Genomic DNA, 22,237 nt, shown 5'->3' on the forward strand with positions numbered 1-22,237 from the left:
ATCTGCTGCATCCTGCATGACCGATGTACAGAAAGAGGCTGGTATTGAGGTGTGTGTGTGTGTGTGTGTGTGTGTGTGTGTGTGTGTGTGTGTGTGGGTGGACACTAGTCAAACACTGTAGGCTATTCAAATACAAATTTGAGGTAGTTGCTTTTGCCTACTTTTACTTTACTTGAATATTTCAGTTTTTGGTAGCCTACTTTGTAATTCCAATACATCTCAATGAATGCATCTTCCAAACCTGATTGCATCATCTTACACCACAGGCAATTAGGCCAAAGGTAATGGTAATGTTCAAAGGTTCTAAACTCTGGATCCATGATGACCTTATAGCTAACCTAATCCATGTATATCCTATCAAACTGGGGGCCCTTGAAATTAAAAAAAAGTTTGAAAACCACTGTTTTAAGGCATTGGTTCTCAAAGTGGGGTGCAGGGGTCCTTGAGGGTGTTCCAGGGGGTCCCCAGCTAAATGACAGTTAGGAACAAAACGGTCCCTTATGATCGAGTAACTCAGAGAGTGTAGGCCTACTCCGAGTTAACATTTAGGCTACATTGATTGATTACAATAGCCTATAAATTGGGGTCTCAGAGACAGAAATGACATTACATGGGGGCCCGTAGCCCTAATGCATGTCAAACTGGGGGTCCTCGAAATTTAATGGTTTAGAATCACTGCTAGAGCAGTAAAAACTTATGGGCGTCCCTGGCATATCTTTTCAAATGGGGGTCCGCAGGCTAGTAGGACTATACCTAAGTGTCAATTAAGGGGTCCTCCTTGACATGAAAAGGTTTGAGAACCACTGAAGGTGTCGGGGGGGAGGGAACGAAAGAGGGAGTAGGCGGGGTTTCAATGCGTGGGTTGGCTGCATTTACGCACGAAGCGCAATCAGCTCCAAAACGCATCATTTGTCTGAAAGGCGACGGAGGAGTTCAGTTCATTTACAACAGAGACGGTTGTCAAAGAACAGAGCAACACGCCGAGAGCCTCAGTCAGGAGACACGTTCGTTTAATAAAGACCGGTAAGTTGTTTTCTCTTTACCTGTATCCTATGTTTATTGAGGGTTATACAATTACAATATACAAAATTAAAAAAGAAAAACCCACGAATATTTGACATATTGCATTTGCTATTATGTGTGGCTCGCTCTGACAGTCAGAAACACATAACCGGTCCAGCATTCATGTCTGAGAAATGTCCAATCACTGTCACTGTCTGTTGAAATGTGTTAAAATCATCTTCCCTGTGTACTTGAATTGTTGGACAAACTCAGTCAAACTCAAACCCTTCACTGTACAATCGAACTGAAAACATTTAGCCTATCACAATAAGACTACTGTTATTTGTGTGTAATTAGCCTATACAGAGGCCAGTACACTATTGTCTTGTCCAAAAGAGCTCTGCTCAAGAGAGAATTCTCTTAAAAAAAGGAAAAGGGGAAAAAAAGACAGGATGCACTTCAGTTCACTAGAGGATACAGTGTTTCCCTCTGGAAACTGAGGAAACAGTTAATATTGGGTAGTAAAACCAGACAGCACTAGGAGTGTGTAACTGATATCCAAGACCACAATAAGGGCTGGGGGGATCTATTCTTTTTCTTTTAACTAGGATTTATGGACTGAAAAACAAGGTGACCATTGAAGAAATGACCCCTCTCTCTGTTAACAAGTCTTGATTCATAGCCCTGAATGAGATGCTTGAAATATGATACATTGATAAGGGTTAAGCCTGCATGGTTTAGGGCTATGCTACCCTTCTTCGTAGGACGGTGTCGATGTGTTAAGCTTGTAGATTGGCTATTTTCATCGTGTCACACTGTTCTATGAGAGAGCCTACATTTGGCATTAGGGGTTCGATATTATGCTTAGTCAGAGTGCAGAGGGCAGCGATTTAAGTTATACGTTTATTGGCATGTTATACAATGGCTATTTTTGTGCGTCTAGGACCATGTCAATGAGCTATTCAGTCATTTAATAGTCTTGAGTCACAATGATGTCATGTTGCATGTTGTCTGCTTCAGCCTACAGGGATATTTGTTCCACAGACTCAACACCCAATTCACATGCACCAAGTCAAATGGTTTCCAAGTGTTCACCAACAACACACACATAGTATCATCACCCTCAAATCCATTTGGGTGAAATTAACAGATTGTAAGGCTATTTAAGAGTTCAGCATGTATTCTCCCCTGTTTTATCATCAGAAAGGCCTTTGCAGAAAAACTAAATCCCCTGGTTTTCTTTTTTCTCCTGAAAGGAATTTTGAGTTGAGTTATTTATATATATACATTTTTTTTTTCTTTTAGAAAACAGAGGGTGGAAGAAAAATGCATTTGTTTGCTTTTTTCGTCTCAGTGTTGAAACCACATGATTTTGCCACGTTTTGACCACACGCACATTCTTCTGAAATTCTTCTTGTTGGCGAAGGTTGGGCCTGTATACAACCACTGGAATTGAGCCATGCAGACAACAACTAAAGGAGATGGATTGTGTGTTGCCCACTGACTGGAAGATACAGAATCAGACAATCGGGGGGACAATGGGACATCAGTTCCCACTATCCAAGAACTCATAACATCACCAGTTTTTTCCATTCTCAATCCACAGGAGAGTCACCAATGGAAACCTGTAGTGATTATGTTGGTGAGATGTGAGAAAGTTAGTGAAATCTCTGATCGGTATACTAGCCTTCGAGAATATTATGCTTTATTCAAAATATTCTCAGTCTCAAATTACACATGCTGCAGCCTGAGTCTGGTCACCTATACATAGGCTATTTTGAACTCCAAAAAACTGTTTTGGAGCATTTTAGATTCTACCTTCTACCTTGGTATTATGGATCTTTCTCCATTGCCATGAATGGCGTCTCTAAGCCCAGTCTTTCAGGAAAACACAGACATTGTGTGCTTCTCGAACACGAGGATGTTACTCCAAATCAAAGACAAATAACTCAAGATCAGCAAACATGAAACAGCTGCAGGAGGCCACAGAAGAGCTGTTCCCCATAGAAAACAAATAGCTGATATTAACACCCAAGACATCAAGACATACCACTTCCAACTGTTGATGGGAAAATATGTTTACATGTATATTTGGTTTGGATAATAGACGCTGACCAGACCAACTGTATATTTATGTTAGTGAACCAACCAAGTGTCCAAATATAACATAGCCTGTTCCCTGTTGTCATAAGCAATGTCACTCAAAAGGATTTGGAGAATGATTTATTTTTATTTTCTTTTTTAACATAGTTATTTTCTCTATTTGAAATTCATTCAGCTTTCTTTTAGGCAAGGTTTAGTTTGTTTGTTTGTTTTCAAGCATCAGAACATTTTCTTTTGTTGAACGAGTACAAAAGACTATTTCATGTTTCATGACAGTGGGCTGGTCATGTTTGTTGACCAGGCTCAGGGGCCCCCAGAACCTTTGTTGCAGCAGCCTACGTAGTTCAGAAAAAACATAGCAAAAGCACATATCTTTATTAGCTCTGCTTTCATTTAGGTTTACTATAGTTGTTTTGGTACATCTGTTCAACTTCAATCCTACTCAATTAGCAGATGGACAGATACGTAGATCAATCACCTTTTACTTGAATACTGATGTGAAATTGTGTGTTACACAGCTCTATGATACTCATTGCAATTGAAGTCTTTGGCAGCACATTAGGATTGAAGTGTGGAAAGCTGAGATACAGTATTAACACTCGCCGCCCCCTACTCTGCGATGCTTGACTGCCTTTATTGGCAGCAATGGTGATGCTTGACCGACATTTAGTATATGTCAGGGGCGCATGGCAAGTTAATGTCCATCTGTTTGTTCACCAAGAGTATTTCAAGCTTACCTCTGAAAGTGTGCTCATAGAACTCACATATAAATTGGGGGGATTGAATCCTGCATTTCTGCAGTTCTCCGGGAGTTTTCACACATGTCCTCTACATGCTGGCTTTCAAAAGTTACACTGACCTGAAGAGCAAGGGATTTGAACACATTCCTCCATTGACTTTTCTTCCCTGGCACGAGCCAACCCTTGTCTCTGCCGATTGAAGTGACCGTGGGACATTGGTCATGGAGAGTTGGCCTTGTTCAGTATCCAGCATACCAAAATGATGTTCCGTATTCGGCAGATTTGCACTTCAGAACATCTTGCCTGAAACAAATACAACAACATGCAAAATGCTTGTTCTTTTTTTAAATTGCGTGCCTGCTGTTGAAAGGGCCCTTGTGATTCTACAGGAAGTCACTGCACATTGGGTGTCTTTGTACAGGGACAAAAGAGAGCACAGTCCTCTCACGGCTGGGGGCCAGTCTTGTGTTCTTTTCCTCTGTCATAATTTATGGCCCCAACCAAAATGTAGAGCTTTAACCCCATGCGTAATACAGCAGCCCTGTTTATAACAAGCCGATCATAATGTAGCACTGTGTGCCTACCAATACTGTAATTCTGCTCATGGAACAAGGGTGTGTCACACAATATGAGAACTGTTCTAAGGTTGTGGGGTCATTTAAGCTACATAAACACATGTTTTGTGGAAAATAAACAAGATTGTGGGGTGGTAACTGAGTAACACCCGCTTTTCCTATTCCCAGCATAGTCCCTGTGTTCCTTCTCTGGTTGTTACTGTATTGAACAAAGCCGTGATTGTAAGTTCAAGCAGTCTCACATTTGAAAGGTTAAATGTCAAAAAGCCTCTCTTTAAACGTGAAGTGTAGAGTGTGCTGCTGGGACAGGTGCTAGAAGCCTGTGGAATGTAAGTTTACTGCATGTTCTGCACTGTGAATCTGTGGATGTGACACTTTTAACACTTAGCCATTTAATTGTCCCATGGATGCAGAGACCCTTGCTGTGTGCGGTTTTCATCATGGAACATTCTGGTTTGTAAACCATAGGACACCGTCTAAATCCCCCTGTCGGGAAGATAAACAGCGACACCATACAGCACTCACATAGCTCACACACCCCTGGCTCGGGGTCCAAAAGAACTGTCTGGTCGTTTGGGAGACAACACCATCGGCAGGCCTTGAAGGGACAAGAGGCAGGCGGCCTGGTGGCCGATCATGGGAGAGTGTTGCCATTTGGCTCGTGATGCAAAGCATTCTCGGCCAAGTGACTCCAGTTAATCTTTCACTGGGATGGACAATATATCAGAGAAGAATGCAAAGTGTCTGCTTGTCATTGTGAGCTGTGGACTTGATGTCTGATAGTGTGCTAGCGGAGAGAGAACACTCGCACAGGATGGATGTCTGTTTGGTTTAACCTCTCAGGAATAGAAGTGTGGGGGGGTGAAATGTAATTAGTGGATGCAGTCACAGTCACCTGGAGAAAGAAGTGGAACCATCGCTGGCTCCAAAAATATACTGCAGCCTAGTTCGTGTCAACACTTAGCATGAACCTAATAAAAGGCCTCTACACTACAAACTGAGTTGTCCAGACTACTACAGACTAAATGTCGGGAGATCTTCTTCTTCTTTCGTGTATCATCGTCCTTGATGATTGGTTGACGACATTTTATTTCACAAGATTTCTAGATCCTTCGAACTTCATGAACAAACTCTTCATGACTTAAAGGACTCCAGCTTGTAGTTTAAAAGGACATTTCTATCCCCAGGCTTTCTCTAAATCAGTAAAGGAAGTTATAAACAGGACAGCTTTTATTTAGGGCAGTTATGGCTTGTACAGTGTTTCTGGTAGGTAGGATTGTTGGTCCTTAATATTGTTGTGACCAAAATGCTCTTAAAAGAAGTGTGAAAATCACGAGATTAATTTTGATTGCTTTCTGAATAGGGACAACTAAAGGCTGCAGAATGTATTTACAGATGTGCCTCATGCAGGAAAAGGCACAAAAAAACACAGAATGAGAGAGAACTGTGTCCGGAAGGAAAACCATTGTTGTATCACAGCTTTCATTGTTTTTGCGAGAGATGGACTAGAATAGAAGCCCAACTGCCTTAGCCATTTGGAGGGGAAGTCGGGCTGATCCCCCTCCTCATCACCACTACCAGACAGTAAACGGACACAAAACAGACATGGATGTTATGTTTTGTTTCTGTTTGGAGTTTGCTTATGTCTGTTTGACCTTGCTAGCACAGATCCATTTAACCGGAGGCAGCCCTGTTATCAGCAGGGAGGACACGGTGGAATGTCCAACGATTCGCTGACTTTGGCGGCAAGTTAGTAATCATTGAGATGGTCAAGGAAATAGAGTTGGGTCTGTGTAGTCTTGAGAACATGACTATAGTGTAGAGCGTGTCTTTGGTGTGTTTACCTGAATTTGCAAGATTAAGTATTTCATATTTGGACGTTTGAAACAGGAAGTCTGATAGCAGTCAAACGTGGAATTTTGGCCCTCGACTCTGTCTTCTAAATGGACCAGAGGCAAATAGTTGGAGGTTCCAGAACATTAAGCACAATACCTGTAAAAAAGAAAAAGAAAAACTGAAATCAGCTCTGTGGAACGCAAAGGCCTTTCGTGAGCAATGTTTATTTCTTACCACCCTCTGCTTTATATGAAACCGCAGGCCGCTGTGTTTAATTGTTTTTCTGAGAAGTGGGCTTCATTATGAGCAATGGTTTCTGCCTGGGTTCAGTCACTGGTTTGAAATGGGGTCCATGGCGTCATCTTCTGTTAAGTGGGGGCTGAGCCCTTTACCGTCCCCTGGGGGATTTCTCTCCTACATCAAAACCACACTGTTCTCAGCTGGACTTTGTTTGTCCCACCTCCAGGGGTGTCGCACCAAATTCTGGGCCCTGGGTACAAGGATTCACTCACATTTTGTGCTTTAACTATTGAAAAATAGCAGATCAAAATACAAAATACAAGCTCACAGCACTGCACCGAGTGCCGCGCTGCAAGCTTATAGATCTGCTCTTTTCGTGAAAATGTGTGTGGAGTCTGAATATTTCAAATCCTTCTAAGGTTTTTTGAAAAACCTAAGTTTCTATGTCAGTGGTGCTCAAATATTTTCATGTGAAGGACCCCCAAAATTATATGTATTTGGCCACGGACCCCCATCTCAAAATATTTAGTTCCAGGGACCCCCCAGAAGCAACATTTGAGTTACACATGTTCACTTAAAAAATACATACATTCAAAGATTTGCACACATTTTCACGACTTTTCAAAAATAGCAGATCTACAAGCTCGCAGCGCGGCAAGCTTGTATATCTGCTATTTTTCAATAGCTAAAGTATAAAATAATTAAGGCCCCTCCACCTTGGGCCCTCGTAACTCAGTCCCACTCCCCCCCCCCCCCCCCCCTCCCCCTTGTGACGCCCCTGCCCACCTCACCCCCCTCCTAACCTCTTTTTTTTGACATTTTGGAAGCTTGACAAACACTTTTCGTGCCCAGGAGAGTGGGACTGGTGATGATAAACAAAATTCCCGTCCAAGAGAAACATTTACGTCCCAGGCTTCAGAGTCTTTGTGCATGCCATATTCCTGACATTGTTTTCTTACCATGCGATACCCATGCTCTGGAGAACTTCTGTGTTCCTGCCATGCTAGTCTTAAGACTAATGTATTCTTCATCACGTTGCTTGCTGACAATGAATGACATGGTCGGACAATGACGAATAAATTAGGCGTGTAACCCCATGCTCTCAAGTCGATAATCCTTAACCGAAGTTGCACAGCCAACCACGCTTCAATTACTCATCGCCTTTATCTAGATTTGTCATATATGAATCAGAACTGGGGTCACATTCTCTAGTTCCCCACTGGGTTTAGAAACAGCATTTTTAGGATTATTTCCATTCATACTTCCTCTGTCGTCCCCAAACTATGAATCATGCCATTCATGAATGAAATTGGCAATATTTCCCAGGTTTTCTTATTCAACAGTCTATAGTGTTTTTGTTTTTTGTTTTCTTAAAACGTCGGTACCATTAGAACTAAGTCTTATGAGCCTGTGATTTTTTACATCATTCATGATGTAAAATGACCAGGGGTCTATACTAGGCCCGCTCCTGTTTTCGCTCTACACGAAATATCTTCACAGAAAACGTGACGCATTGTGAGCTGATATCTTTTGCTGAATGTATGCCCCCGAACAGGGAAGCTAGGGTTGATGCAGCACAAATATTCATCGTCCATCTAATAAAATGTCGCCAACCAATCATCAAGGACGATGATACACGAAAGAAAGAAGAAGACTCCCATTCATTGTAGCTACTATGTTATTTTTCTTTTTTTTGGTGATATTTTTGGGGTCTTTTTCTGCCTTTATTGATGGGGGATAGTGAAGATAGACAGGAAACAGAGAGAGAGATGGGGAGAGACAAGCAGCAAAGGTCGTCGGAAACGGGATTTGAACCCAGATCAAATGGATACATTAGTTTGTGAGTTTATCCTCATAAAGATTAACTGGTTTAGGAATAAAGAGGCTAAAAGACGATTCATGTAATACATTTATTAAAGCTAGCGGTCTGCCCCCCGTGCACACTCACGCACACACGCACGCACACACACAGAAAGGCTTTGAAATAGAGACAGAGTCTTTCTTTGCAGCTTCCAACAATTAATATTGTTTAGTGTTTCTTTTCCAATGCCAAACTGCCACGGGGGGTTTCCTTCAAACAATGTGGTAGAGAGAGAGAGAGAGAGAGAGAGAGAGAGAGAGAGAGAGAGAGAGAGAGAGAGAGAGAGAGAGAGAGAGAGAGAGAGAGAGAAACGTTAAAGGCTTTCACTTGTTGATGAGGAATGTTTGTTTGTTTGTTTGATTGATTGATTGATTGAGTATTTTATTAGACAAAAGTGGAGAACAGAACAAGTATAGTCAATACATTAAAATAATGTAGTACAAGTACAGTTAAACACCCTGCCTAAAAGGAGCATCCCAAATAAGTCCTTTTACAGTCTTTTTTACGTCGGAAGTCCTTGGTATTCAACTCATGGATATAACAAACAGCAAATAAACATTCAAATATCATCACAGTTATAAAAACAGTATATGTACATGGTAGGGAGAGAGAAGGGGGGGATGAAATGGGAGAAGCAGCTATATTATTACTTTACTAATCAGGAACTGGCCATAAGTTATTGGTGCAGACATTTGCTCTGCCCTTTCTCCATTCTCAGTGGTTTAAATCAGTGTTATGTACTATGCGGAACATTTGTAACCATACAATTTCCATGCCTCTCAGAATACATTCTCTCTCCCTCTCTTTCCAGCTTACTTACAGTAAAATCCTCAGTGTTAACACTTATTGTTCCATTTTAGTTAACTCTCAGAGTTAACCATTTGAACCTTAGCATCACTATACACAGGGGTGCCCACACCTTTTTGACTGGAGAGCTACTTTTAAAATTACCAGCTCAACATGATCTACCCACCCCAAAAAATGTTTACCTGGGGAGCTTTGGAATAGTAGCGGCACTGGCGTTACATATAAGACAAACGCAACTTGAAATGGGAAATGGAAGTGATACAAACACACTTGAAATGGAAGTGATACAAACGCACTTGAACTGGAAGTGATACAAACACACTTGAAATGGGAAATGGAAGTGATAGGTTTTTGGGTTCTTTGTAATGCTACTGACTTTAAACCAAACCATTGCATTATGGGTGTTTGCCTACTTTAGAAGCAGTGAAGGGAGCTGACAGGCAAGTCAAGTCACTAATTCAAGATTTTGTGGGTTTTGTGATTTTTGTTTATAATTATTTCCCTTTATATTAGGGGCATGTTATATGGTCTACCTGCACAGCCTTTGTGATCTACTGGTAGATCACAATCTACCTTTTTGGCACCCCTGCTATACTACAATTTACAAGCCCACAACACAGGCATGCACAATACACTGTGAACTTGTAGAGCTTTTTTCACTATGTACCCTGCTACCCCCACTCTCCTGTGTCAGGATATTCTAGTAAAGACTAAAACCGTGGCTGTGATCTCTGTGTTCCAGGACCTGTGTAGGACAACATGAGTGACCGTTTTGACTGCCAAAACTGCAATGAGTCCCTGTATGGACGTAAATACATCCAGGTGGATGAGAAGCCTCACTGCATCCCCTGCTATGACCGCCTGTATGCCAACACCTGCCAGGAATGTAAACAACTCATCGCACATAATACCAGGGTAAGCTAGAATATCTGGTAAGACTTGATATTAAGGTTGGGTCTATAATTATGCATAACAACTTATAACAATGTTTATGAGGTGTTGTAAAGTAACTAAGTACATTTTACTTAAGTAATATACTTAAAGGAGTAGTTCACCACTTTTCAACCTGTCATCATATAATAGGTCCTCCTCACTAATGTTCATGATAAAAGATCACAATTTTTTTCTACTCAGTCCAAGTCTCCTAGGAGAGCTGTGGGAAGTTCAGAATCCATCGTCTTGTGACATCATCATTTTCCCAAAAAAAAATTAATCAATATTTTTGAAAAAAATATTTAGATTTTTATTATCGCGAGAACAATGGCTTCCACTTTAAAATTGCAACTTTTCAGGAATAGAAAGCCTGCCGTTTCTATAAGCTGGATTGGCAATCGATGATGTCACAAGACGATGGGTTTTTGACCTGCCCACAGCCCTCCTCTGAGAAAGAAAAGTAAAAAAAAAAAGAAAAAGCTATTTTTGAGTGAGGACCAATTATATGAACATAGGTTGAAAAGTGGTGGAGTGCCCCTTTAAGTACAATTTTGAGGTATTTGTACTTTACTTGAGTATTTCCAATTTCCAACACTTTTAATTCTACTCCATTACATCTTGGATCCAAATATTGTACTTTACTCCACTACATTTATTGGAAAACTCAAGTTACTAGTTACTTTGCAGATATACATTATAATATTATAAAACGTCCATAAACCACTTTAGCTCTGTTTTATACATTGGCTATTTGAAAATGGACAATCTACAAGATCACAACGCATCGTGACACGTTGTGAGCTTGTAGATCTGCTATTTTCAAACATTTTGTACTTTTACTTTGGTAATTTTTGATGCCAATACTTTCATACTTTTACTCAAGTACATTTTGAATTCCGGACTTTTACAGAGTACATCTACATTACAGTATTGATACTTTTACTTAAGTAAAGAATGTGAGTACTCAGCAAACTGGTCATAAACACAGTGTGAACAGCACATTATAACTATCAGGTAACACTTCGCCTAAAGGTCGGGTCTATAATGCATAATAATCACATTTATGATGCATCACAATGCACTTATAATAAAGCAATAAGCCACAAGAGGAGAAATTAAAACTGTTCTATTTCACTAATAATACACTATAAGGTCTGCTCTGCAAGAATGTAGTTCCCGGCCAGGCAGCAGAAACGACACAGGTGCAGATAATTGGTGCACTGTGGAACACTGTGGAAAGAAATAACGCACCTGGGTTTGATATAAACTGATTCAAGGTGTGGGTTATAGTCTCATATACCACAGCAACCAGCCAATCAGAATCAAAGAATGGAACTAGCCGTTTTAGAATGCTTCATAAGACTCACTATAAATGTTATAATCATGCATGGTGATATTCCCTCTCGTTGGCTCCAAGGCACTGGGTCTGTCACTACATCTACAAAGCTCTCATACACAGCCATAGATAGCCTGTAACAATCTGTTAGGGTTAATGTAATGGTTAATGTCAGGAATGTGTCTGTTAGGGTTAAGGATAAGGTTAGGTATGTGTAGGGAAAGGGTTAAAGTTAGAATGTATATGTTAGAGTTAAGATCAGGGTCAGAGTTAAGCTTAGATTGGTTATGCTTGTGTTGTGGAATGGAGTCAATGTAAAGTCCCCCAAAGTGTGATAGGTTTGTGTACTGTATTTCTCTGTGTCTTGATAATGTCATACATAAGGTTTTACTACATGATGACTGGTGTGTACCTACCTACATGTGCCTGGCTGACTGTGTTGTCCCGTGTTCAGTTTCAGTGACTTCTGTAGAACAGCTGGCGTTCTTAGGAATCATAATTCTTATATTTTTATGTGTGAGTGTGCTAAATACCACAATGTCTGAACTTCCCTTGCACTGCTCTGAGTGTTTTGGTCAGTGAAATGAAAACAAACAGCTGGGGTGTTATGCCTCATTCATCATACCCCATGTCACGTGGCAAAATAGCCACCTACAAGCTCTCAGCGCTTCGCATCGCAAACGTGTTGTGAGCTTGTAGATCTGATGTTTTTGGCACGCGACACCATTGTACAACAAAGTACAAATAAGACTTTATTATGGACTCCCTGTGATGGACTGGCAATGAATAAAGCTGCTGTTTGCTTTGGCTTCCCCTCCTCCAGAACCCATCTTTCTCTGTCCCCACGCTCAATTGTTTCTGTAGAAAATATAAGTAATTCTGTTTTTCCTCACCCGCAATTCAGTAACGCCATTTGTCAAAGTGCTTGCTTGAACTGGAGCTGAACTGGAACACAAGCAGCTGTTTAGGAATATCGGACAGGGAGTTGTTCCAACACATGAAAGTTGCGAAAGTGAAACCTTAATAACCACAACTGTTTTCACAAACACACTTAGTGATTTTACTTACTGTTTGTGTTTGATCTATGAACTTGATTTATAGGAAAACACAAAGTAGACATCTCTCAATGTTTGATATTTGTGATAATACAATAGCCTAATTTCTCTCCTCTCCTCTAGGAGTTGTTCTATGAAGACAGGCACTACCACGAGCACTGCTTCCGTTGTTTCCGCTGCGATCGCAGTCTGGCAGACGAGCCATTCACCAGCCAGGATAACGCGCTGGTCTGCAACGACTGCTACTGTAACGAGTTCTCCTCCAAATGCGTGGCCTGTGACAAAACCGTCATGCCAGGTAGAGTGACACGCATTGTGACCTCGTCACGGTTCAACTTTGTCCCAAATGTTTTTTTTCTCTTCTTCTCATCTGACCACCACCTCCTCCTTAGGGGCAAAATCATGCGTAATGATTCTTTCACAGTCAGCCACCATTCAAGCGTAGACATCAAGAGCTGTCACACCCAGCTGTGACGTGGACTAAGAGCCTTTAATGGCTTTTTGTTGCTGAGGGCGTGACAACTTAGATGTGACGACATGTGATTGTTTGCTTACTCAGACTGAAAATGCCCACCGGCGGATCTTTTCTTGCCCTGGGCATAATATTATTATGACGACATGGTGCTGCTGCACCACCGGTGTCAAATGACCGTGAATTAGCCAGGATTGTGGTCAGGGCGGGGTGTTATAACTCACCAGACCTTTTTGTGAACCAAAGGCAGTCTTATTTTAGCAAGGTTTAGTTAAACACTACACTGCCCACTTGTTCCTCTCCAAAGCTCATAAAAACAGGGGCAGGGATTAAGAGATTATTGGACGTCCACCTTTCATAGACACGACTGGCTCCTGACTTTTGTTTATTCACCTCTGCAATAGTGTGTGTATTTGGAGAGGTATTAACCAGACTGCACACTCTCACATTCACACGGTTAAAATAACAAGCACCTATAAACGTGGTGAAAACCGTTAAATATGAGTTGCATAATGGTGTTGTGCAATGAAGTACGCTTTGGATTGATTCGTTATGGCGTGCCAGCGTTGATGAGGTTTTATGCGAGATAAGCTGAAGTAATTGTAAGGTGTGTAAAGGTTGTGTGAAAACGGGTTAGTCCATTGAATCATCACCTTTGGCTGTCTCAACATGTTAATCTCAAGCAGTGGTGTAAAGTACTTTTACTTAAGTACTGTACTTAAGTACAATTTTGAGGTATTTGTACTTTACTTTAGTATTTCCAAATAAAATGTTGACTTCTGCATGCATCTCAGAGGCAAATAATGTACTTTTACTACCACAATTATTTGAAAACTTTAGTTACTAGTTACTTTGTAGATTTTGATTATTATTACAAAACATACATTAACCAAATCTGCCCTACTAGAAAGTCGCGCCGCAAGCGGCGCTCCTGTCTATCCCCCCTCGCCACGTTGTTAACAGGAAAAGCTCTCTGAATGCATAGCAGGATCCAGGCAGAGGTGGAACATAATTCGACGGGTAACCAAATGTTGCGTAACTGGCTTCACGTTCGGTGGAAAACACAACACACCTCCCTCTGTTGTAATTCGATACACTGCCCTCCGCTCACTCTCTCTACTCTCTCTACTCTCCACCCCCTATCCTCCCCTCACTGACTGTGCCTGTGAGGGGCACGTGCCTCTCTCTCTCTCTCTCTCTCTCTCTCTCCACGCGCGCTTCTGCACTCTCGGAGGGGCTGCGCTCTCTAGGGGCTGTGTGTGTGTGTGTGTGTGTGTGTGTGTGTGTGCGTGCGTGCGTGCGTGTGTGCGTGTGTGTGTGTGTGTGTGGCTACGCCCCCCTCTGTTGAAATTGGATCCGCCGGTCCCATAGCTGGGAATGAGCCAATGGAGGGCTGTCACCATGGCGACGGGGGGCGAATGATAGCGTTAGGGGCGGTATTCCTTACGTCCTAGACGACTACCTATGAGTTGAAGTCGATGTAAAGGGGGCGTGAATGGGCTTGGAAGTGGGATGCGGCAATAGGAGGAATGTATATGTCATAGTATATTAGAGAAACAGCACATTCGAGACGCGGAGCACTCGTGGTGCGGCACGGGGCGGAGCAAGCGGTCGCCCAAACAACGTACTCCAGGCGGTGCGCCGCTCTATTGTCCACGACACTGCGAGCGGCTACCGAAGCCCCCCTGTATCCACGAAGCCCAAACGAGTTACGAGGCCCCCCTGGGTCCACGAAGCCCCAAGCGGCGCGAAGGCCAGCGGACCTTGGTCCTGCTCTTCGCCCCCGAGCGCCGCAGGCGCGAGTGGCCGCGAAGAGCGGGCCAGGGCCGCGCGGCCGGCGGAGCGCCGCGCGAGTTACGAAGCCGTGGTGAATGCAATCGTTATATTTATGCCCAGGCCGTAAGGCCTGGGCAAGCGCACGTTAAACGCCCTGTCCAAGTGACTACAATGGAGCTAATGGCTAGGCTAGGCTAGGCTAGGCTAGGCTAGGCTAGGCTAGTAAATAAAGAGTAAACACTTCCGGTCTGCGGCGAGTTCAAAGCGTGACGTAACTCTCTTATATACACTCTGGTGAATGGCAGAGCAGTGGCTGACGTCGCCATCTGGTGGTGATTAGTGTGTGGTGAACGTCAAAACGAGTGCTCCTTGACAACTTTTACTGGTTTCTTGAACATACTGTAACATATATATAAGATATACATTCGACCATTTGAAAATAGCCGATCTACAAGCTCACAATGCATCGTGATGCGATGCATTGTGAGCTTGTAGATCTGCTATTTTCAAAATATCTGTAAACATTTGAAAACAGAGCTAAAGTGTGGAATTCCTTGACTGTTTCCCTTAAGTCATGTAGCTCGCTGGGCCCCTTCAAGGCTGCCCTGAAAATTCACCTTTCAGGAGGCCAGAGGCATAGATAGGTAGTCATCACTTTCTCCCATAAGGCAGCCGAGAAGTGAGACCCCCCATCTTTTCCCTTGCGCTGAACATATAGTGTTTTATTTATTTTCTATTAAATGCAACAAATTTAGTTTAGTTACTATTGCCATGTCTATAAATTGAGTGCCAAGGACTTCCAACGTAAACAAGACTGTAAAAGGCCATATTGGGATGTTCCTGTTGGGCAGGATGTCTAACTGTACCGGTGCTGTGCTGCATTTTAAATGTAACTACTGTACTTGTGTTGTTACACATTGTGACCAATACAATATTCAACTATTCATAATATTCTCCTCTCATCACAGGCTCCAGGAAACTGGAGTATGGAGGCTCCACATGGCATGAGGACTGTTTTGTTTGTCATGGCTGTGAGAAGCCCATCGGAGCCCAGTCCTTCATCCCAGATAAAGATGACTACTACTGTGTGCCCTGCTATGAGGGCAGGTTTGCCCCTCGATGCAGCCACTGCAAAAAGGTGAAACATGCAGGCCTACCTTAACCACTGTAACCCTGGTGTCCCTAGTTTCTCTGTCAGGCAAAATAATGTTCAAATCAGCTTTTAAGAAATTATAATGATAAATGTATTGGGGTTCCCCCAAGCTATTCATTCAGTGGTTAAACCTGGTTTCAGCTTCATATGTTGGTTGCGACCGAAGGTCGCAGTTTACCATGAGAAATGTCACAGCTTGTCTCTGGGTAGACGTGTATACGGTATATGGGCCGTATACTCACTGATAATCATGTGTCCATCCATGTTCAACAGGCTCTGGCCAAAGGTGGTGTGACTTACAAGGATGAAATATGGCACAAAGAGTGTTTTGTGTGCACGGGCTGCAAGATCCAACTGGCAGGCCAGCCATTCACCTCCCAGGGGGACAGCCCTTATTGTGTCAAGTGCTTCAGCAACCTCTATGCCCAAAAGTGTGCTGGTTGCAACACAGCAATCACAGGTTAGTGAGCTGTGCTGTCAAGAAGTCTGTTTCCAAAGTTTGTCTTTTAAAAGAGCCCGGTGGCGTGTTCCCAGCTACGCTATTATTGCTGTAAATGAAGATAAAGAATGGGTGAGAGTAAGTTGAGAACATTATCAATATAATAAGCCTCTCCATCTTGGCAGTTTTTACTAGCCTTGGCAAAGAGGCATTGCATGCCAGAGCGAGAACATGAATGCAGTGTATTGCCCACAGCTATGACGTGAATGCCAATATTTTCAGGTACACAATTGCTTTTATTACCAGCTGCCTAAAGTGTTGCGTATAAGTTGAGTAATGTGTTTATGCACTCATCTCATCCGTCACCTGTGTAATAATGATGATTGAGTGGTTAATTTAGTTCCTTGTTGTTAACCACCTGGAATTGATTGCTCCCAGGATTCGGAGATGGGAAATACATTTCTTTTGAGGAGCGGCAGTGGCATCAGCCATGCTTCAAATGCTCACGCTGCTCCGTGTCGTTGGTGGGCGCTGGCTTCTTCCCCGACCGAGACCAGATTCTGTGCACAGACTGCAACAATGACGAATGACCGCCTCTGCTTCTGTCTGTAAAATCAATTCAGCCCGACCAGTCAAATATTCATACTTCAGTATTGTGTGAAGACTATGTACTGTATGCTCTTGGTTTTGCTGACACAAACAGAAAACTCCTTAACCTCAGCCTTGCACATGAAAGCCACATTCTGCTAAACCCACCCACAGTATAAACCAAGCCAATGTTTTATTTCAGTATGTGCATAAACTCTGCTTCTCTAGTCAATCTAAAGCACATTGAAATGTATGTATAAATTGCAGAAATGATGTGTAATAATCTTTTTTGCCTTTATTTTGTAATGTACTGTACAGTATATTTTGCACAAAAGAGACACATACCATAAATCAGCTATGCTTAGCAAATATATTTTTTTCTATAGTCAGTGTTGAAAAAGGTTTGTATTTTCCTTAAATATCTAGTCATCTGATAAGTTCCTCTTTCATGTATGCAGTTAATAATGTATCCAGTAAATGCTGGATACATTTTAACTGGCGGGGAATCTTTTTAAAATATACATGTTCTTTATTCCAAAGACTGTACTGTATGTAGTATTTGTTTGAGACATACAGGTTTTGTGTGAGCTTGTACTTTATAGCATTTGAAAAAGTATTGTAGTTTCAGTTTTGATGATGCTCATGTATGCTTAGGGATTTCTAGCATGGCTAGCATGACAAGCAATGGCATATAGCACTATGCAATATTCATAGCTATAATATAAGCAATGACTGAAAAATGCACAATCCACCGCACAATTATCTTTACCAACACTAAATTAAAAAGCAATGTTTCAACACGTTGGTGGATACATTTCTATAAGAATTGTTTTGTACTGTACAATGACATGCAATGCAATGCTTTTCCCAACAGACACAAGATTTCATGGTTCAAATCTCTCATCCATGGTGGAACAAGAAATCTGAGAAGAACAGAAATCTGATATTCAACATCTTTGTATAGGACTAGGGGTGGGCGATATGGAAAAATACAATATCACGATATTTTCCCAAGCTGTATCACGATACACGATTTTATCACAATTCTTTTTTCAAGTTGGTTTTAATGGATATTTTTCAAGTTACTTGACAAAAACTAGACCCTCTGGGTTCCTTTTGGGAGGTCTAAATTGAACTTTACAAGTATGTAACTCTGACAGTATACAAATGAAACCAAATGGACCCTTACGGGTCCATTTGGTTTCATTTGTATACTGTCAGAGTTAAGTGGAGACCTTGACATTTTAAAGTTTGAGAACTACCGATTTAGACCAAAATGCAGGTTTAAATTGAATTCTGCAATGAATCTCTGTATTAACAATTAAACAGGATTTTTTTACAAGGCTCCCTCAATTGTATCACGATATATACGATACCTCTGAAAAGGCATATCGTGGAGACATTGTATCGTCTCAACGATAATTATCACCATATCACCCACCCCTATATAGGACTCCCAAAAAACTTAGAAAAAGCCTTCTATCCTAAGAGCCCTCTCTACTTCTCTTAGAAACAGTTGCTCCTTCTGGAGTCTTCCAGTGGGTAGTCCCTATAGCAGACCTTCTCCTTATTATAACTTACATAATCCCCATAAATATTTACAGTTCTCAACCCCTGTGTTGACCTGATGTGATTGTGTTTATACAGAGTCTGTACTAGTGAGGTGTCCACATCATAGCAAATGAGCAGAAAACCACAAACCACTAAAATCAATTGATTTGACAAACTAACAAGATTTACCAAAGGTTATAAATGTAATACTGTATGTAGAACATTTCCCAGTTTTTCAGATGCCTATTGTATTAACCCGCACCTGGACTTATTATAAAATGCTATATAAAAGACTAATATTAGCTTGATCCACAGGTAAAAAGTAAAAGATTCCGAGCTAAAAAGGAAAGCAACATTTCGGCAGGGTCAGCGGAACGCAAAACAGCATTTTAGAACTTAGGGACTTTGTGTGAACCATGCACATCAGTCTGAAGGAGGGGAAAATGAAGGGGCCACAGCCAGAGCCTCTGTATTTAAAAGTAGGCTAGACACTGCTGGGATTGACATGTGCTGACACTAAATGGATGACTGCTGAACTCGATCCAAGCCACTTGGTTTACCCTCCTCTTTTAAAATGGGACGTTGGCTGTCATGCTTATCTTGAACTATCACAGAGTAGCACGTTCTAATCATGTGTTTAATGACAGGTTCCATTCCTCTCTCCGTGTCTAGTGTAAATGCCGACAAGAAAGACTGCTTATGTTTCTCTGTATCCCACTAAAATCTTATCACAAGATCAACCCTTGATGAAAAATAAAAGGCCATGTTGCGCTGTTGTTCAGTTCTGGCTTTTCCCATGACTCTTCCTGAAATATGTTTGACCTTGTTGTCCGAGATTTAAAAGATCATGTTTGGTCCCAGGAGGAGGAGGAGACAGGCTTGAGAAGCCAGGAGAAGAGTGAATCTCTGTGGCAAACATTCATGATTTCACATTGTCAGGGTTGGGTATGATAGCAAGATTATCGTGAAATGCACGACATTACAGATTACAGCTACCTAAAAACAGGAAATGATGAGGTTGAACTAACATGCATTTATGCAAGGGCACAATTAAAATACAGTATACAGCACATATCTTGAAATAGTAATTCATAGTGTAGGTTATACATTGTGATGGACATTACAAGTGCTGTAAACTGGAATACACTGTCAGCTTGAGTTGTACATTTGATGTTCTGTTAGACACAAGCCACACTTCTCTGTGTTGTGTTCCAGGCTGGATGGTGTATGGGGTTTTGGCTCTGCTTTTAATTGGTGTCTGAGAAAAGAGCCAAGTGTATTGGTTGTGCAGTGAGCTGAGTTCACCATCAAAAACACAGAGCCTCTGGTCTTTTTTTTTACCTCCCTTTTACGTTTTTGTGATTGGATTAATAAACCTTACATTTCTATATGCACCTACCTACATGGACAAAAGATGAAATACCACTACAATCTACCAAGCAATACCTAGTCTAGCAGTACACTTCAGACATAATGGCTAGACACAGGAAGGCATAAGATTGTAGGCTGCATACCACCAAGCCCTATGGTGAGGGGTGAACCACACTCATGCCCATATGCCAGCTTTCCTTCTCACCCACAAACATTTCACAGTCACTCACACCCTTCAATGTTACACAGGAAAATACTCAGGGTTCATTTAACTCTGAGAGTGTACAAATGAAACCAAATGGACCCATAATATGCTATTTGAATACATTGGGTACACTGCACTCTCAGTTATGAATTAATAAATGAACACTGAGGATTTTAGTTTATAGGGTGCTTTGAGATACTCCTAGAACACACAAGTGGAATAGCTGATCAATAGCAATCACAAATGTATGAAGGAAATCAATATGTAAAAATGTATTACTAATAAAGTAATCCACCCAGCCCTAAACCCTGGTCCTATGGGGGGGAAAAAGCTTCCAAGGACAACATTCAACAGAATTCTACTGGTGGAAGCTGTTAAAGCAATCAGAGACTCACAACAGTGACCACCCACAAGCCTGACTGAAGAGGACATGACATGACGCATGTTATGCCATTTATCTCTCTGCTGTTTTAGGTGCTAGTTTTAAATGAATGTAAACACTTAACATACTGTATCTATAACTCCCATTCCATTTATGGCTCATGAGGACACAATTAGTACCAATAACTTAGGGACTATAGCCAATTGCTGGTAGGTTTGTGAAGTAGCCACCCCTGCTTATAAATATTAAATAATTACTCAAAGTAATTGTAGTAATACAGGTGCAGGAAATCTTTGTGACATCCAATGTTTCCATGATTCTTGTTAGTTCATGATTTTCTGAACATTTCCTGAACTGTCTGGAAATTAAATAATGAGTGGCTGGTACCCCATAAATACTGTAACTGTATGTCTAGTCATTCATCATTTAGGCCTACATCATGCACAGTACACACACACACACACACACACACACACACACACACACACACCTGGAATGTTATCGAGTGTGAGCATAAAACAAGTTTCCATCCTGATCGTCCTTGGGGTACATTTTAAACTGTGACTGGTAAACGCGTCATGGACTCAAACCAAACGTAATAACCTAGTCTGAACCTTTCCCTCTTTTAGAGTTGGATGGTTTAACTGCACATGGGAGGAGAGACTGTGACACATGCAGTCTGTGGTTAAGAAAAGAAAAATGTCCAGTATGTCTTAGCAACCCTGTATTAAAGTACAGCATATAATCATGCATTAAGAGCCCTCTCCAGGTAAAAACTGCAGTTCATATTGAGAGCAAAGTGCTCAACTGTGTCCCCACAAAAAAGATGACAGGAACATGCATGGTAGAGACTGAGCAGTTGGGATGGAGGGAAAAATAAAACACAGTAATTGTGTCATACATTCCAAATGAAATGTGACTCTAAAATGGTGTGGCAGAGAAAAGCATAAAACCGAGGAATGCATTCCAAGGATGGACGTCTCCCAGACAGTCCCTCCATCATCTTGTTTGTCAGCAATTCCGCTTCGCCAGGGTGTCTGTCTTCATCCCAACAAGATCCTTTTTAGACAGTTATCGGCGTTAACGATGTAGGAGCTACAACTACAGCTTCTGAGTGGTTCCAAGCTTGACAAATTACAGAAGGGAGGGCACAACCACACATTTTCAATATTGAACTATGTCATTAATATACCTTTGAGTTGTGATGATTGATCAAGGTGTACTTTGCAATATAAACCCCAAAACCAATCCTCCAGTTCTAGGCAACACAGAAGGGGGGTACTTTTTTTTCCTTCTTATTTCCACATAACTCAATATTAATGACAGTTCAATGTTGAAAATGGGTGGTTCTCCCCTTTAACCTTCTTTCAACTCAGGAGCAAAATCTTAAAATGTTCTCTTAAACAGATTTTTAAATCTGGTAGCATCACACATTACAAGATAATCTTGTGGCATAAGGCCTACTTAAAATGACATTGTTCTGAGACTGTAAATAGTGTAGCTAGGCGGTTAATATTTTAGCGCCACCTAGTGATAGGTTCGGGTAATTCATGGTGACAATACCCAAAGAATAGTACTTATATCTGGTGGTCCTTAATTACACCATTTTACTGAACAAGAATAAATCAGCAGCATTAAGGAATTTTATATCTCTCACGTGACTAAATGCCAAAGAGAAGACTGCCCTGACTGATGAAAAGCAGGCAACACTGTGTAAACATCATGGGGTTGTCTTGAGCAACATCAAGTCGCTCTTCACTCAAGTGGTTACTATTTTCATAAACTAAACTCGGCGCTGTGAGAACTGTCACA

General features: G+C 41.5%; 1 protein-coding gene across 1 annotated transcript; it reads left to right on the plus strand.

The window, feature by feature from the left end:
- Positions 1-921: 921 nt before the first annotated feature.
- Positions 922-17,499, plus strand: LOC308293276 (four and a half LIM domains protein 3-like). The gene is made up of 6 exons (XM_080735729.1): positions 922-1,023; positions 9,907-10,079; positions 12,612-12,786; positions 15,705-15,874; positions 16,163-16,349; positions 16,767-17,499. Exons 2-6 carry the CDS (start codon positions 9,924-9,926, stop codon positions 16,916-16,918), a joined length of 840 nt encoding a protein of 279 aa, XP_080591855.1. The 5' UTR covers positions 922-1,023; positions 9,907-9,923; the 3' UTR covers positions 16,919-17,499.
- The last annotated feature ends 4,738 nt before the right edge of the window (positions 17,500-22,237 follow it).

This window comes from Nannobrachium achirus (assembly GCF_963921795.1).
Source record: "Nannobrachium achirus genome assembly, chromosome: 10".
Classification (NCBI taxonomy): Eukaryota; Metazoa; Chordata; class Actinopteri; order Myctophiformes; family Myctophidae; genus Nannobrachium; species Nannobrachium achirus.